Genomic DNA, 19929 nt, shown 5'->3' with positions numbered 1-19929 from the left:
CTTCCTTGTTTGTTGCTTTGACCACGCTACGTTAATTCCTAATGAAGTAGGCAGAGGTACCATAATCACGGCTTCTATCTTTCGATTTTATTTTTATTGCAGTTGAATTAAACCTTAAATACCAAATAATAATTAAATAAAAGATCAGATACACTTTTTTCCGCTAATATTAGGTATAATTTTATTATGACCAAGTACATACACAATTACATCCAAATGTTTAAGTTTAAAATAAATACAGACCATTATGACAAGTCACATATATACCAAAGGTAATAAATACAACACTGAATATGTAAACCTTTAAGTACAACTGCTAAATCACAGTACTTAGTTAAATTATCTCACACTAGCACACATTGAAGGCTTAGTTTGTGAATAACAATGCGTCCATCACGCATGTGTGTTCACTTCGACTGTACGTATAGGTAATAATAATAACTATATATTAGAGTTGTTCACTTCATCAATGCCTCTAAAGCTCATAGTATAGAGTCGTGATTAGCGCAGCCTTGATCCCAATCTTCGTATTCGTAAAGTGGGATTGGGAACAGATTCGGTGTAGCACCTTTGAACTTTATCCAAAGTACCTACATAAGTCACTAGGTTTTGTGAGATCGCCGCCTAGTGCGGTAAAGCACTTGGAGGTTATAATGTTTCGGTGAAAACAGCTGGGGCCCTGCACACTGTCTGGGTATGCCCAGGATTCACTTTACCATCAGCGTTATTCGGTACCCCTCATGGAATACTTATTGAGTCTGGAGAACGTCATGTCGCACATGCTTAGCCTTTTTGACAGCATCTGCTTTGGACACCGATGTGATTTTATTGTCTGTTTTTATGGTCTTTTTTTGTTTTGTTGATTTTATTGTATTATTTTGCTCCCCCTAGAGCATTTCCTCGTTCTACCGGTGGTGCTGGTCTGTTCGAGGGCTCATCCGGCTGAATAGGCTTGAAGGATATCGGCCTCATTATAGTATCATCATCGTCCTCGTTATCTGTGATACTGAACATCGGGGTGGTGTCATTCCTTGGCGGTGATTGTGTGGTGACATTGTCTTTGCCTGATTGTGTGGTGACATTTTCTGTGCCTGATTGTGTGGTGCCATTTGCTCCGCCGTTTTGCCCGTTTTGACCGCCACAACTGCAAGGTACAGGGACGAATAGAACTGGAATGTAGACCGGGATGAACTGTGGTGGAGCCTGTACAGTTGGATTTCTGACAATGCTAGAGATGTCCTTCAGTTTTCTGTAAATTTCTAGAACTGTATCTTCTTGCTGCTCGAAAGAATCCCTCGCTTGATTAGGGATTGGCGGGAAGTCGTAAAAGTTAAAACCTCGCTTTTGTCTTGGACTCTGATCTGTGTCCGCTCTAAGGTCGTCAGCTGATGCTAATGACGCAACATGTTTGATATCTTGAAGTGTTGTGGTATCTGCGATGATGTTTTGGCTCGGTTTCGCATTGACCGTCAGCAGCGACATGCACGCCAGCAGCACACACGGGAGTTTAGTCATCTGGAAAGAAGAAAATAAGTTTCTTAGACTGCGCCTATGCGTATAGTAAAGCGTATAATCACCTTTTACCTACCTATGAAAGGTTTTGTTATGTCGAAACGTGGACAAAACGAAAAATGGATTGAATCGACTTAAAATTTAATATTTGTAGTCATATTTTGGATATCTACATTGTGTTACATTAAGTTTAAGGGAATGGTAATTAATAATAATAGAAATAACTTGTCAATAAAACAATAAGAACCTAAATTATGATAATAATGACACGAACATATAAGATAATGAAAAACCGTTTACATGTTACATCCTCTACCTATACACATAACACAAGTAAACAAAACAAAGATTCTCACCTTAACAAATGAAGAGATAAATAATTACGAACACGAAGCGAAGTAACTTCAAATTAAATTACACTTAATCACTTTAATATCACAGTAACGAGTTAACGTCTTCAAAACAATTGACTGTTACAGTTTAAAAACGAAACCATTCTATTCGAATTTTAAAATTCAAATATGCTCTTAGATCGTGCCGACGTTGTGTCTGGCTATTGATACAATCGAGACTGCGCGATGGTCCTAGTTCCCTGGTACTTGATACCATACCTGATGATCTGATGAGATCAGCGGTAATCTCAAAGGCCCTAGCCTCAAATGGTCACGTTCCCCTATGTGATTCTAAGAATAAAAAATACTGAAAGTGGTACTGGTTATTTTAATTTATAATATTTTAATCCCATGGACCTCCACATGCCACGACCTACATATATATACAAATAACTTACATCTTTTTTGTACTGTACTAATACTACTAATCTACTTATCCAGAGAAAGCGAAAGAAGTACCTATGTCAGGATTGTGGCACATCTCTTCATACACATTCGTCGATTTCGGAAATTCCTAATATGGCTCTTTTTGAGTACTTACAGTATGTATATTAACAAACATTATCTAAAGCTAAGTAACCATCTATTTAATGCCATGACCTCACAGGCCATTCGCACGCATCCGCTAACTAAGTGTTTTGAGCTTAATGGAACGGCACAAAAAGAGCAATTAAAAATGAAAATCGTAGGCCGATCGAAAGATTGCAATGTTTTATGAATACATTATAATTTTTTAAGTTTATTTATTCTTTATTGCACAATATACAAAAGTAATTATGTACAATCAGGTGGACTTAATGCTAAAAGCATTTTCTACCAGACAACCTACAGGAGGTACAGGGAGTAAATTGTTTGGCAGTGCAAAAAAATAACTTAAGACAATTTGAGCAAAGAAAACTAAATAGGTAGAAAACTAATAAATTCCTGTACCGGTCGTTCTATTACTATTTTATTCGGTTTATTTCTACACATTGAATTTGTATTAAATATTTCGATGTGTCACATACACTAAAGAAATAACCAGATTAAACCACTTCACAGCAGACAACGTCGCATCACTAATTTGCCCTTTTGGAATAATATTAAAATTATGTACAAAATAATAACAATTCAGTTATGGTAAAATTATGTTCTATTCTATTCTATTCTCTATGGGGGTATAAGTACATGTACCTGGCTCTCTCGAGTGGAACCTTTGTGCATATCCCCAGGGTCTAAACTACCTTCCTAAGCTTGGACCATTTCCCACCACGCTGGTCCACTGCGGGTTTGTGGGTTCACATATCTAGATATGGTCAATCTAGATATGCAGGTTTCCTCACGATGTTTTCCTTCACCGTAAGAGCGAGGGTATACATTGTACTTAAGTTAAAAGAACTCATTGGTACATGTCAGCACCGGGATTCGAACCCGCATCTCTTGTGTGAGAAGCGGGCGCTTGCCCGACTGAGCTACCACAGCTCTGAAAAAATTAACAACATTATGTTCTAATCGTGATTACTATTATTACGCTATAGGTAATATGAAACACTCCCTATGAGCTTTTGTAAGTTCCGTTAGGTTTTTACTATATTTTCCCGGTAAAGTGTTTAACGTGATTCGCGTGTTCAAATCTAGGATATCGCACTTTGTATTCACGTATTTACTACGGGGTTTTTTTGCAGGAAAAGGCGCGCGTGTCTGCGCTCACGATTGCAAACCCCAAAGGGGTAGTCAAACAAAGACACAAATTTTAATGTTTATTAAGGGCATTTTTCACAATGTCTGGATAATTAAGCATAACTGCAATTTGACAATGGTAACTTTGCAACGGGTAAAAGGCGGGAGATTGGGAGATAGCCCTAAAGCCTATGAATTAAGTAGAGTGGCGTAAATCGTTTCAGAAATTATAAACTTGTAATTATAAATGTTACTATATTTTCAATCTAATACCTGTCTTTTTTGTTTTCAGGTAAGTTACACAAGCTGTAAGCTGATATGAATACGTACCCACCGGTAAAAAAAATCTATTATATAAATTGTGTCTTTAACCATGCATACCTAAAATCATTACAAGATAGTTAGGTCATAATAAACCGATTTCCCATAAAAATGGTACCTAAACGATAACTTTACTACTTAAGAGGAAGAGCATAACATTTTATAGCATCACGATTTTTGTGCCTTCAAAAACAATTCTACAGATATGACGCAAATGATTCGTAACGGATCTCACGTTAAACCACCTACTTACGTATACGTTTCACTTACGCACATGTATTTCACATGTAGGCACTATTGAAAACATATACCACTGAGTCAAGGGCTGATTTCCTGTTCGCATTGATCGTTCTTTTAAACATAATGTATGTTTTTTAAGTATAAAAATGTATAGGTACTTTCTAAATAGTTATTATTTATTATTCGGTGTTTCTGTGAAATAAAATGGACCAAATAACGAATACGACGAACAACGTATTTTTCTTGTGTGGCAGGCCATGGTGTCCACTCTAGCTGAGATGCAAGTACCTAGGTATAATAGTAATTATACATTACAAAATTAATTTTTAAAAGCCGTAGCGCAAAATGTGTTTACGGACGAGTTGTGTAAAAAGCAGAGCGCCTTATGGGAGTTTTTACACCGAAATACAAACTGAACGCGGATTTGTATGATACGGCAGTTTCGCCATCTAGCGCACACGTGCAGCACTTAGTACCATAAATATTTGTATATAGTTTTCACTGCTCAAACAGTGAGGAAAACTCCCATTAGGCCATCAGCAGTGAGGAAATCAAAGCAAATATTCTACTCAGTGCCAAAACAAAAGTGCCTAAACGATGACGAATATTTTAACTTCAAACATTAACATTCAATTTGTACATCGTAAGTCTCGTATTTGGTGCTGTGAGAAACCACATCTTGACTCATGGATTTCCAAAAATTTCAACACTGTCACGATGTATGGAAGCTTAAAAACATTAATTTCAGAATCAGATGTTCTTAGTTCTGAATTAGGTACGAGTAGGTATATATTATATAGCTCCATTTCTGTCCGAAATTTTTGGCCCCAAATTTTAATTTCCTCTGAATTTAATCGTATAATGCCCTACGCTCAACAAGAATTCTGTTTACAGACATTATGTCTGATAAACAGCTTTATACATCCCCGAAAAATACTTCAAATCACACACACGTAGGTGACACTAGTGCAATTTAACGTCACAAACTCACAACTTATTTTCAAAACAAACGTCATTATTATATGTAGGTATTTACATATCGTTTATACATAATATTAATGTAGTTTATAAATATCTCTTATTTTCACACGATACCCTTTTTCATTCTTTTTATTTCCTATCAATTTGGTTGTCTGGAAGAGACTACTTTTATTAATAATGCCGCCGATTGTGCTATTTATTTTCTGTTCATGTTTGTAATACTGTTTCTGTTTGTGTGCAATAAAGAGTATTTTATCTTTATCTTTATCTTAACGTCAATAGTGGGTGTGTCTTCTACGCCGCGCCAGACACGGCGGACACTTTGCATACAACTTTTCAGTACTTAATACTTATATCTCTTTTGCAGACTGTAGGCAGAATAGTTCGTGCACTCAGCACGTGCTCTGTGGTTGCACACCTAAAGGAAAACGTCGAAAAAAACTCAAGGATATAGGCAGCGAAATGTTTATCATTATAATTATATGTCAATAGCATACAATAAATAATTGCATGGAATCTTTAATAATTAAATCAATTATTTTGTAATTTCATGCGATTGATATAGAAGTGACGAAAAGGCTATTAAAGGTAATTTTTATTGTCATTGTTCTGAGTTCTCGCAAGCGAATGCAACTGCACGAACATGCATTCATATCCGATGCGTCTATTATTTTATCATTAGACGATATAGAGGTTATTAAAATTCTGAGATTCTTGCAAGAGGTAATAAATTGGATAGATTTGCGATTTGACCCGCGGATCAAAATCCAACCATGAAATATACATGGTGGCCTTTTATCACTGACACAGACAAATATACCAAGTCGCACGTAAATAAAAATTTCTAGCGAAATAGAACCAAATTACTTCTAAAAGGAAAAGAGGTTAGCTTCATTATGGAGACCGTTTGCAATATATTAAATTGAAGTACATTAATATGTACGTTTCTATATATTCAGATTTAATATTAATACTTAGTTGTTTTATTCTGCTATTTAAAATTTGGTCCCGTATTGAAGGTTGCTCAGTATGACTCAACTTCTAACTTTCAACGGGAATGTCACAGATAAAACGCAACCCTGTATAAAGGTGTATTATCAACATTAATAAAGATAAATAAAATAAATACATTATCAAATGTCGTAATTCCTGCACTACCAATACTAAGGTCAATGAAATTGACAATGAATGTTTACTTTATTGTATATAGTTCGTGTTGTCTATTTTTTGTCTCTACGGCATGGAAAAATGAGTAGGGTGCTGTAGGGAAACTGCCTTATCTTCAAGTTAGCACATTTTACTTGCAGGAGGACTACGTTTATTTTTTTTTTAATCTACAAAACAAGGTAGGTTAGTTAGACCAGTAGAGTTGAACATTACAAAACCGGTGCTTAAAGGTCATGGTCTTTAATTTTATTATAGATATAGTTATTATGATATAATAATTTTGATCGAATTAAGAGGTTCATCATCTTAAAAATATATTGTTGACTAGTCCATATTTAATTTCAAAATTAAAATTGAATGTACACACACACTCACACCTTGTACTAATAAACTCCCTTGCGGGGTAGGCAGAGGTGCATTGCTGCACCCACTTTTCGCCAGAGTGTTATGTTAGTCCCAATGTAATAGGGGGCGGGCCTATTGCCATTTTACGGGCACATCCAAGACCCGAGAACAAATATCTGTGTTTAAACAAAAATTGAATGTCTGACTGAAAAAAGTGATTTTATGACTTCTTATAATCTGACTGAAATGTAGCTTGGTACGAGTTATAAATAAATGAGTGAGAGGGTTTATATGACCTGTCTACAGCACGGTTGCATTTTAGACATGAAAACATACATTATATGAAATCCATAATAACTTTAATCGCTTCTTTGTTATTAATATAGGTAAACATGAACAATAAATGTGACAATTAGGCACAGTACTTAATGAAGCTGAAATAAAGCATGAAACTATGTATAATAATACCTATAATTTGAGATCGTGTCGTGAAACTCGTGAGTCGTGATTGCAGTCCAATGAACAATGGACTAGCTTTACTTGACGGTTTGATTGGCGTTTTAATTGCATCCAAAACATCGTACGTTTTTATTCTAAACTCTGTAGTAACTGTGTTTCATCATCAGCTAGTTATCAGTCACTTCTGGACATAGGCCTCTCCCAAGGAGCACCACTACGACACTCTATCCGATGTCCCTCACCGTCACTCTACTTCTACTTAAAAGGTCGACGGTCCATGTCTCTTCCTTAGCACTTCACTTGGAAGTTTTTCTCATCTACATAAATAACGCATACCTAGCGCAGATCTACAATTAATGATTGGGAGAGCGATGAAAAAATAATTATTTACGCATACTACGCACCTACACACTCCAATGACTGCATAGTGAGTCACTTGATAGTCAATGCCAATAGTAACACACGTTGGTCATACTAATTACTTACAACATTTATTTTACGATTTTTTATCTATACATTTACACGTACACGTACCATACGTAATTAGTTTTTTTTTATTTATTCAAGCAATAAAATTAATACTAGGTATAATAAAAACTACCTTAGGTGTTGGGTATAGGTATAGTACCTGGTTCTGGTAAATTGTATTAAATTTTTATCAATTCAGTATCCCACCCCACCAATAAAGGTCCGTTTCTATATGATCGGACATAAGCTTCTCCCCAGCAGATCCATTCGGTTCGGTCTTCGGCGATTCCTCATCCAACAACTACCATCTACCATCAAATTATACAAAATAACAGTACATTGAAAAAAAAACACTTCCTATTATTATTATTCTTGTTTAGTTATCATAAACTTAGCAACACCTGAGAATTACAAAAACAAATAAGAAAATTAACGCTCAGGGTGCAATGTACATAATAAACTAATTTACGTCTTATTGCTAATGTACGTACACACATCATGTACTGTGTTCACCCTAGACTCTAGACCGATGACTAGGGTGCCTAGGTACTATGTCGTAGACATTACAATAATGAAATCACTAGTGAGTCATCATTTCATGATCATCAGACAGGTCCTACCTACCAATGCCATTTCTTATCAGCTATCTCATACAATTGACACATAGTGTGTTTTATAATTGTTTACTTAAGATGGTGAGTAAGTTATCTTACCAATTTCTTACTATTAAATGCTATAGTATATTACAACACAGCAGTTATTTTTCACAATATTCCAGGAAAAATTGGTATTTGAAAATTTACGCAAATATTCTTAACAATGTAGAATATCTTGCGGTGTTTGCCCTGAAAGCTAAAAATCTTTCTCCGTAATAATGTCACATAAACATCAAAGTTTCTATGGAGCAGCAATTTTTTTTTCGCGAATTTCCAAAAGTCAATGAAAATTCAATTACGATTGACCCCCGGAGTCACCTTCTTTCGGCTTAGTCTATCATGCTTGCAACAACCTGTAGGTACGTATAAAAAGAATTAAAAAAAAACCGGCCAAGTGCGAGTCGGGCTCGCGCACAAAGGGTTCCGTAGCAGCAAAATTACAGTTAAATCAACCTATCTCAAAAACTATAAGAGATACTTTGATCAAACCAAAAATCGTTGAAAGAGTTAATTAGCATGCATCACCTCTATTTTTTTTAGAATTTTATACCCCGTAGTTATAAAAATAGAGGGGGGGGGACATACTTTTTACGACTTTGAGAGCTGATATCTCAAAAACCGTTCACTTTAAGAAAAATGTTTTTTAGAAAACTTTATATCATTTTAAAAGACCTTTCCATTGATACCCCACACGGGTATGTACATCGAAAAAAAAAATTTCATCCCTCAGTTACATGTATGGGGGGCCCCACCCCCAATTCTTTTTTTTACTATTTAGTGTCATATTTTTGTAGCGGTTCATACAACACATATTCCCATCAAATTTCATCACTGTAGTACTTATAGTTTCCGAGTAAATCGGCTGTGACAGACGGACAGACGGACAGACGGACATGACGAAACTATAAGGGTTCCGTTTTTGCCATTTTGGCTACGGAACCCTAATGATATTCATAATCACCTTATAATATAACGAATTTTCTTATAAGTAATTAGGCACCGCTCGCTAATTTGATGACATAAATTATGGTCTTAGGAATCGTAAATATCAATTATTCCCAGTATGTTTTGTACAACTTGCGACCCAGAGATCAATTATGATGTGTTGTAAATGAAGATTGATTTGCTTTTTTAAATGATTGACCCAAATAGCTGGCTGAATGAATGTTTATTTATTTTTACGGAGAATACTTTAAAATACTTTAGCGACTACTGACAATATATCAAAATTATAATTATACTAGCTGTTCCCGCGAGCTTCGCTTCGCCTTAAAAAGTTTTCCCGTGGGAATTCCGGGATAAAAAGTAGCCTATGTTCTTTCTCAGGGTCTAGACTATATATATGTCGCAGGCATCTGGTTTAATCTCCTGTTTGATTGAACCGCTAGCCCGTTCATTGGATGGCGCTATTCAGTTGTATGACAAAAGAACAACTCGTCAAGTGGTTGACTGTAACGTCTAACGTCTTGACTGAACGTTATTCAGCGAAGTCGTTAAATGGGATATAGTATAGCAACTTTGTAATGTCTGGTTAGGATGAACATGACCAGACAAGAGTCAACAAAAAGACTATGTTACAAAGCTCTCATCTCACAAATTAACTAAACAATAACAATAAACGTACCTTGATATTGTTGTTCATAATTATCCAGTTTCAGCACATTTTTTTCTTTGAAACTATCCGCCGGCGGTGTAATAATAGGTAAATCCATGTTGTCACACTATTTTAACATAAATAACGCACTTTAAAGCTAATTTATTTGCAAAAAATAACAATAAAAGTGCTTTTTGTGCCAGCTGTTCGCTGTTAGACGCCATATTTGTTTTATTCACCACCTGACTGATTTTAAGTCCGCTAACTAGTTGGTCGTTTTGTGACGCTTGTACAATCAACGTTCGGCCTAGTCATACAACTGAGTAGCGTCATCCAATGAACGGGCTAGCGGTTCAATCAAACAGGAGATTAAACCAGATGCCTGGGACATATATACCAAATTTCATTCAAATCCGTTCAGTAGTTTTGGCATGAAAGATTAACAGACAGACAGGCAGACACAGTTACTTTCGCATTTATAATATTACCTAGTTAGGATTAGTCCATCACGTGGACCCAGTACGGATTGGTGGACCCCAACTTGAGTATCGCTGCTGTCCGATTTTAAATATGCCCCCTTTAGGTATATACTCTAAGCATCTATACCAATATTAAATATAACATGAATCATATTTTCAATAGCCACATTAAATAAATATTAACATAATTTATGAGTATGAGTCATTTGTGATAAGATAACGTAGGTACTTACCGTTATGTATGTAAATATGTATAGGTACTATCAGGAAATCAGCCGGTAGCTTGGAATCAGGGCAAGCTAGTGATGTGCACAGATATTATTTTGAACTCGCGACACGGCATATGTGCGATAATCATCATCATCAGCCAATAATCATCCACTACTGGACATATGCCTCTCCCAAGGAGCGCCACAGCACTCGGTCCTCGGCCTTCCTCATCCAACCACTACCGGCTAAGGTCGTCAGTCCAGCGGGCAGGAGGGCGTCCCACGCTGCGTAACCCGGGGAGTCTTCGCACCTCCTGCCCTACCGTTACCTAGACCGCTGCCGTAGTCAGGAATAGTAGGGCTGTGCAATAATAGTCAATAGTATACAAGGTGTTGCAAAAGTGGTATAGTAAGCTATCTATAGTAGTATCTTTGGACCCTTTGGACATACTGTAAAGCGTTTAAATTTCTATAGGTTTATAATATACCTATCCACTGTAACTATATGTATACAAACATAATCATGTTGTGCAGCGTTATCTATATAGCGCACAGTACTACGGTTATTGGTTATTAGTCAATGATAAGACTCAACCTGAGCTTTTAAATGGTATTATTATTTTTCTAACAAATGAACTAATTGCATTTAACATGGTTTTTAAAATTATGAACACACCGTAGATTATTATGTACATTTATTATTTTAGTATTTAAGTATAGTACAAAGTAGGCTTATTACAACAGTATTACAATAGTAAATGCTACACTAATAATAAGTATATTCGAAATGACAACAGCGTTGAGGAACTAACAGACAAAATCAATAATATGGCAAATTTCTAAACTTAGATCATCTAACAATGAAATTTAAATGTAATTCAGTATAATATAGAACAACGGGCGTAATGTCAGTAACTATCATACATTTTGTATTTTCAAAATCCATACAATCACAATAATATTTTAAGGCATTTTAATACAATTTAAACAAAATGTCAATACATAGTATCATAATCGTACCTAATTCTTTCAAAAGAATAAGTTCAGCTAAACTGAAACTATAAGTGTAATTTACATTGTATGTACATAGGTACATTAGTAAGTAATCCAATCACAAGGACATCGTTGTTAGTTTTCGTTTTCCAATACAATGTTTCATTGTTCGGTATAATTTTTTTCTTCATCGTTAGATTTAAATGTATATAAATAGCTAACATGCGGAGCTACTTGTTGATTCTACGTTAACGTAAGCTCCTACAAATAGATCTCTAAAATAAACATGATAGAAAAAAAAACACTGAACGTTTCATAGTCATTTGCAGGCAAAATATTGAATTTAACTAGAAATAGCATGCATTAACTAGAAATACTATTGCATACCTGCTACAAAATAGATCTAATTATTAGTCTTCACCATCAAATTAATTTTTAATCTTTGTCCTACTTAAGATATATGTCTCGAAGACGTTGCAGCGATAATTATCACCTTCAACAACAATACATTTGCGGTAAGCGGTCCAGCAATTAGTCCAAACAAACGACTAACACTTAGACGGCTCACACTCGCCGTACAAAACATTTTCCATCATACTCTCATACATAATACAGACAACATTGACTTTGTAATCAGGAGAATCTGCGTCACGAAGCGCTCACAAAAACCGCACAGACGATTCGACTCCTCAACATTTAGGTCACCTAATTATATTCCGTTGGCTTTAGAGGTTTTGATCAACAGGTGCGTACGCTTTGGCAAATAATTCCAGGACAGATTTGACTGATTTGCCCGAGCAAGAGTTCTGGGTGAAGCTGGCGCCGCAGCGGAGGGACCTGAAGCACTGCAGCTGCTTCTCCGGGGAGTAGTTGGGTCTGCAGCAGGAGACCACGGCCGCGTCGCAGGCCCCAGGGTTCTTGGCCGGGACAGCGAGCGGCCGGCTGGCCGGGGCGGAGGTCGCGAACGGAACCTGGAATTTGGTATAGATACTATCAGACTTGCGCGCGAAACTTCCGAAATTTGGGAGAAAGTAATGGCTTCGAACAACTTTATAAGCGCGAAAGTTTGTTTTTTATAACGGAAAGACAGATTGGAATGAGTTTTTGTGAAGAGGTTTTTGGCAGCCGGAAAGTGACATACTTTAAGGTTGTATTGAACGTACATCAATTCCGTTACTTCCCTTTGTATTTTAAAACTGTTATTTACGTGATCTCCAATCGGTTTTTACATTAAAACATGAGTATAATTGTTATCCTAACCTGGTCAAGTGGGTCCGGTGTGATGGGCACGAAGCTGATGGGTCGGTCGTACTTCTCATCACTGTCGCTGTCCACCGCTACTTGACCCCAGTTCTGGTTGGGGTCAGCCATTTCGGGGAACCTGTTGGGCAGTCCGGGCACGGCGGAGTTGTTCCCGCTGGGCCCGCACTGACAGGTCTGGGGGATGGCATAGGGGACGGGGTAGGGGATGTAGATGGGCTGAGGCGGTGGCGGCGGGCGGCGCACATACGCTGTCAGCTCATCGAGCAGTCTGAAGATCTGCAGCTGCAGGTCTTGCTGGTTGTAGTGATCTCGCCTCTCGTTTTCATAAAACGGGATGGCTGGTTGGTGGTACTCGTAGCCGCCGAAGCCGGCCTGCCAGCGCTTCCGGCGGCGGCGCAGGTGCCCCTCCCGCGCCCTCCTTCCCGCCTCCGCGGGCTCCTCCCGCGCGCCCACCTCCCCCGCGTCTGACCCGTGGTGCCGCCCGCTCACCGACACCACACACAAAAGGAACGCAAAAAGCAGCGCCCGAACGGTGTTCATCTGCAAAAAACAAACAATACAATCAATTTTAACGGGCCCACTAAAAGGCAGCCAATAAGGCTGTTCTACACGATCGCGCCAAGGTTGTTATTTTATCCGCCAGTTTATGATAATTTTTGTGTTAAGGCAAGTAAACCTTGTGTTTTTGAAATAATTATCGATCACTGTGGAGAAACGAGTCTCAGCTGGCATTTAGAGACGCTGAACATATCGCACGAATAACGCACCTTCCGATCGGTATGTGTTCCGCAAACAGTTCTAAAACGGGAGCTGTCACTGGTTCACTGTTGCCGACACTAGTTCACTGTGCGGCGATTCTAAAACCCGCGGGACTAGTTTGGTAGTCAATGGTGTCGATAATGATAGAGATAACGATGAGAAAGGCCGTGGTTGCAGTGTGTGCGTGCTCGCGAGGCGCGCTCCGTGGCTCGACTAGTGCGCCGGCGCAGACGCAGCTGTATGTGGGCTGGGCTCGCTGCCCGTGACATTGACAGCGACAGTTTGTGACGTCACCATTCTCTCAATAACAATCTATGGTATCTATGAGTGTTCTTTTGAGAAGTGTTAGACATTTCGTGACGTCACAGATCAGGGTACACAGGGACTCCTTTGAACCTCGCGTGATTCGCATCACAAACAGGTTACGTTGTGGTCATTGACTGTACGCACCTTGGTGATGGTGACCTTAAAAGGTAAAACCACACTTGCGCGAAGGATATTCTTTTTGGTTAAAAAACTTGTTTGTCGTTTCGTCCTGTCGGTCACGTATCACGAATTGAATGCCCCAAGTAGATATGTATGTAGGTATGTACGGAAATTTAAAGCACCGGAAATAATATTTTTGCTGGTCATCTAAGAAGATAATGGTCCAATGAGATAATATTCACACTTCTTATTTGTAGTTTATAGCTATGACACTACAAATAAGACCTCCTGTAAACACAGTGTAAAATAAATATGTTACCTGTCCAATACATTTTGAACCCGAAAATTGTTGTGAAAAATAAGTTCGCGAAAGGACAGACGGACAGACCGTTAGACAGCCAGACAGTCCCGGTTAGTAATAGGGTCCCATTTTATCCTATATAGCAACGCATGAAAACCCTTAATAAGACAGGATTTTAGCAATTATGTACAACACTTTTAAAATTTACGGCGCTCTAACATTATTGATTATTTTAATAAAACTAAAGGATATGTCTTATGGTGCTATGACAGCATACATTCCTTAAGTTTTTAAATTTTATAAAAACATAAAAACATTTTCTTTTTAATTACACAAACCCACTAACGACAACCACATTCCAAGATAAAGTCTTATTTAAAAGTAATAACCACAACCACAAATTAACTAGTAACAAAAAGCTATAACTTCTACAAATACCACCTAACCTATATCACAAAAAGTTGTAAACCTATACGTTCCATGAATTCCATCGTACGAGAGTGGACTTTGGCCATTAGCCTGGCGGTATGACGTCACATAACTTTTTAATTCTGCACTTTGTAACTGGCCAGTTAGAACCCGCGTCATCAAAAGAGGTTTAAACCAACTCCATATAGGTTACCGCAAAGAGATTTTATTCATGAGATTATGATTGTGAGTCATCGTGTTGGGTCACAGTAGGAAGCCCCTTATTCATCATTGTTTAGACATCGACTAGACAGGACACTAAAGACATTTTGTACTTTACTCATCTACGAGTACCTTCGTTACTTCTAGCTTTGTATCGTTATAAATCATCAAAGACCAATGTAACTACAGTATTGTGCAAATTAATGTGAACACGAGTGAAAATTTGAAAAAAATACATTTATTATTTCTAAAATTAAAAAAAACAGAGATATATTAATACAATTTAAGTTATTTTAATAGAAAATGTGTCCTCCCTGGCTTTTATAACTTCTTCAACACGTTTTGGCATAGAATCGACATGATTTCAACAATTTTCTGATATTTACTGGTCTAAAAAACTTGTATGGATTACAGCCTCAATCATTTTAGTTTTTCTTGTGTAATCCGTTTTCCGAAGTGTAACTTTCACGATGGCCCACTTTTTTTCAATGGGATTAAGTGCCGGTGAGTTTTCTGGCCATCCAAAGGCATTATATCTTGTTGTCCTTGAAATATTTAAGCATAACCTTGGACACGTGGAATGGAGCCGAATTTTGTTGAAAAACTTATTGACCGTTAGCATCAACTTTTCTTAGTTTGGGACTGTTTTTCTTATATAGGTACCGGATGACTTGTGCCCATCGAAGGGATGATGGACTCGCTAAAATACAGTGACTTGCTAGAACGGAGATTAGAAGTTGGACAAAGAAAATTTGATAATAACGGTCAATAAGTTTTTTAACAAAATTCGGCTCCATGCCACGTGTCTAAGATTATGCTTAAATATTTCAAGAACAACAATATATCATGCCTTTGGATGGCCAGAGAACTCACCGGCACTTAATCCCATTGAAAATAAGTGGGCCATCGTGAAAGTTAGACTTCGGAAAACGGATTACACAAGAAAAACTAAAATGATTGAGGCTGTAATCCATACAAGTTTTTTAGACCAGTAAATATCAGAAAACTGTTATAAACATGTCGATTCTATGACAAAACGTGTTGAAGAAGTTATAAAAGCCAGGGAGGACACATTATCTATTAAAATAACTTAAATTGTATTAATATATCTCTGTTTTTTTATTTTAGAACTAATAAATGTATTTTTTTCAAATTTTCACTCGTGTTCACATTAATTTGCACAATACTGTACACATATACAGAGGAGAATTTTATCTGTCCCGTACGCGCGCGTTGCCAATGTAATGTTTCCGAGTTGCCCCCATAATTAAAGTAGCTCACTTTGTTGAGTATTGTTGACCTGGCAACGCGGACGTCACAGATAAAATTCAATCCTGTACAGAATCACGGAAGCAATGATCCAACATGTTGATGTTGACGGTTGAACAATCAACACAAATTATAAACACTATTTAGGTACAGTGGAAGATATCGTTTTTTTGTAACTGATTGTGAACGTGTAGACTAAAACTTGGACTAAAACTTAACCAAAACCCGCTTGAAGCGTTAAAACCGATTCCACAATAGTACGCAGTAGGGCCATAATGTTGTAGTAGTGTGTTGATTGTATCGTGTTTGCGTCGCACTTGTAGTGAGATCTAGTGGAGATACGGCACGTAACGTAACAATAGCTCTAATTACCGTTTAAATGATTTGTACCTACACGGATATTTATATAAACTTTTAACATAAAACGGTTTTTGCTTTAGTTTTTACGACTACCACTTGTATTACCACCGTTTAATAGTACAGGAGATCTTTATGTGGTGAACTCGCAAGCGAACAAGTTAATAATTAATTTAATACATACCTGCCTTACATAAACTTTCCTACAACTGAGTGCAAAACTTTTACTGAACTGGGGAAACCTGTTTGTCGAATAAATGCACGGTGTTAGGGAGAAAAAACTGATTTCCATTCTTTAAAGTTTTCATAATAATAAAATAAAAATTATTTAAATAAATACCTACCTACCTGGAACCTAGTTTTTCACTAGTTACTTACATACATAAAATTAATTAAAAGAGCTAGGTATGTTGTAGAGGCTAAAAAAATCGGATGCGTTTGATAAAAAGTAGCTTATAAAGTAGCCTTTTTTTTCTAAATTATTTTAATCGCTACTACTCTGTCTTGCATGTAAGTAAAATACAAATGGGCAGCAGATAGTGTGAATGCGGCTTGCGGACTCTAGTAGATATCACCGCAGTCCACGCTAGGCGGCGCCACAGTCGGCCGCTAGGGGGCGCCAACTCCACCACTAGGGGCGCTAACTCCGCCGGCAGGGGGCGCCACAAACCGCTGGAGTGAGCTCCCATGTTCCTCGCTACTTTGTCCGACTTTGTTTCTCATTTTCCTTTAAAGTAACATTGTTTGGAATGTTCGTCACTGTGCGATGCCAGCGCCATTGTTAGATATATTGAGACGACAATTTGTTGGATTCAATTTGAGGTGATAGAAGCAGATTAGATAGGTAAATAAGTTAGCATCCTAGATATCACCGCAGTCCACGCTAGGCGGCGCCACAGTCGGCCGCTAGGGGGCGCCAACTCCACCACTAGGGGCGCTAACTCCGCCGGCAGGGGGCGCCACAAACCGCTGGAGTGAGCTCCCATGTTCCTCGCTACTTTGTCCGACTTTGTTTCTCATTTTCCTTTAAAGTAACATTGTTTGGAATGTTCGTCACTGTGCGATGCCAGCGCCATTGTTAGATATATTGAGACGACAATTTGTTGGATTCAATTTGAGGTGATAGAAGCAGATTAGATAGGTAAATAAGTTAGCATCATTATTAGGATATTATATTAACTATTAACACCTATATGATATTATATTAACTATATTGTTTTATAAGGCCCTGTTTCACTATATCTGGTTAGTAGCTACCTGCAAGATAAAAGACATTCGATGTCACTCTGATGTCACTGTGATGTCTGATGTCACAGTGACAGCATGTAGGTATTTTATCTCACAGGCAGCCACTAACCAGACATTGTGAAACAGGGCCTAAGAATGGTATCTGGGTCTGGTGGAAATGGCTAAAAAAAATTAAAACGACAAATTGGCTAAAAAAGTTCAGTCCTGAAACCTAAATCTGTAAAGTGTAATCAGCATATCGTCATCACCACCTACATTTTGCACAATCATATATGATAATTTTTTTCAGAATCCATTATTTCACTTTTAACTTTAGTTTCTTGGCAAGATGGCAAAAACCAAAAAAAATAGAGCATGCCGTCGTATTCACTACGGTAACATGTGCCTATGGTTTATTCACGTTCCTACTTCCTATAATTACAAATGATTATTATGAGCTATCGAGTTTGCGAGTCCGAGACTGGCCAGGAAAACTCACTTGACGTCAAGATTTAAGGGTTTAACAAATTAACTGCTTAAAATTAGGGTACCAAACATTAATGATATCTAGGCACAGTAAGGTACGAAAATATAACGAAAGTTTTTTTTTTTTGCCACAGCTGAAGTCTCTTAATGTTCAATTCTATGTTCCATCCAACCTACTTACTACACAAAATGATAAATGAAACTCAAAGTTACTGATTTTCTTACTTAACTCAACACAACTAAACTTAAGTAGGTAAGTATAATATTAATGCGTAATCTATTTATAAACTTTTTCCCCAGTTCGAAATTACATTTGCTGAGAGCAGCCGTCTACATTAATCTAACTTGTGTTTGAGCAACGAATTCAGGATTGAGGATCTCTACAAAAGTCGGTATGGTCTACAGACCAAAGGTGTTTTAATATCGTCTTATCATGAGTTAGGTAACCCCTACCTGAAAGCTTGGGCTGCGATTTTGGTCGCAAATGCTGAGCTTAGCTTAACCTTGCTGACCTAAGTAAACATGTATTTGAGTGTATTTGATAAAAATAAACATATAATCATATTTATTTTAAATGGCATAAAACAAAACCTGTTAACATTAACCTAAACAAATAAAAAAATACTTTAGCTACCACTGACATCCGATAAAACCGGAATATCCAGCACAAATTACTTAAACCAATGTTTTAGGAGTCAAAATATATACCAACCTATACCTTACCGTACCTATCTATCGTTTTTATTATTTCATCTGTTATCAATATGTACTTAGTTATCGTAACATGATTTCTTATTCTTAGCATGTCAGAGGAAAGTATTACCTTTGATTAGCCTCCAATTTACTTGTTACAGATACAATCACCTAGCTTAGAGCTAGCTTATAATTCTACACAGCTTATAATAGCACATAAATAACCAACCACCTGTCAAACAATACTAAATTTAGTTCGCTTCAAAATGAGCTGCAATATATTCACGAAAATATCTCATGGCCATATTATTGGCCTTCCCTGAAAAAACTAAAAAACTGTTTGAAATCACCTTAGTTTGTTAGGATTATGTTGTTTACCGCCTGAGCTCCGTTCATGATTGAAAATTTCAAGATGGCTTAGCAAATCTTATTAGGTGCCAGCAGATTAAATATGCTATCGAGTTCCCACCACATACAAAGATTCTTTGATACGAGTAAGTCATGCAAGATTTTCGCGAATTTCCAACGCTCTTACAACATAATTCGTTCAGAATGACAAGCGGTCACCCCCTTTCGACTAGTATACCCTTTTTGCCACATCCTGTATATGTGTAAATTGTCACAGAATGGTGGCTACTAATTTTTATGATAGATATACAAAACTACGACATGTTTGCTGGAATAATTGAGACAGGACCATGCACATGTCAGTAAATACTACAACAGCAATTAAACTACCGACATAATTAGCCTGAAATGGTTTTAGAGACAAATTTAGACTGTATCAGCATGCGCTATGGTATGTTTTAAAGTGAATTTGCCTCTTTGTACTGTTTCAGGGCGGAAATCAGTTTGATATTATTTTTTTTTAAATCCTAAATTTTGAAGGCAAAAATTGTTAAACCATTTTTATTTACAAAACTTTTACATAAACAATACAGTAGAGTTAAAAGTACCTATGGATGGTAAGAGTCCAAATTCAAATGTAAGTATGTATATAAACTTTTGAAGGACCCTACAGTTCTTGGGTTTTGGTCCTTATG

General features: G+C 37.2%; 3 protein-coding genes across 3 annotated transcripts in view; 1 reads left to right on the top strand and 2 right to left on the bottom strand.

Annotated features, from left to right (window-relative positions):
- LOC105381973 overlaps positions 1-19929 on the top strand; it is a 154956-nt gene that overhangs the window by 70693 nt on the left and 64334 nt on the right. The window lies entirely within an intron of this gene.
- On the bottom strand, positions 597-2294 carry LOC125488945. The gene is made up of 2 exons (XM_048623053.1): positions 1869-2294; positions 597-1515 (listed from the first exon to the last, which is right to left on the bottom strand). Exon 2 carries the CDS (start codon positions 1513-1515, stop codon positions 874-876), a length of 642 nt encoding a protein of 213 aa, XP_048479010.1. The 5' UTR covers positions 1869-2294; the 3' UTR covers positions 597-873.
- On the bottom strand, positions 11161-13736 carry LOC105396217. Its single transcript, XM_011568202.3, has 3 exons — positions 13506-13736; positions 12736-13278; positions 11161-12446 (listed from the first exon to the last, which is right to left on the bottom strand). Exons 2-3 carry the CDS (start codon positions 13276-13278, stop codon positions 12201-12203), a joined length of 789 nt encoding a protein of 262 aa, XP_011566504.3. The 5' UTR covers positions 13506-13736; the 3' UTR covers positions 11161-12200.

The sequence above is a fragment of the Plutella xylostella genome, chromosome 9, assembly GCF_932276165.1.
Source record: "Plutella xylostella chromosome 9, ilPluXylo3.1, whole genome shotgun sequence".
Classification (NCBI taxonomy): Eukaryota; Metazoa; Arthropoda; class Insecta; order Lepidoptera; family Plutellidae; genus Plutella; species Plutella xylostella.
The sequence above is the reverse complement of the archived record's forward strand: the minus strand, read 5'-3'. Positions and strand labels throughout refer to the sequence as shown.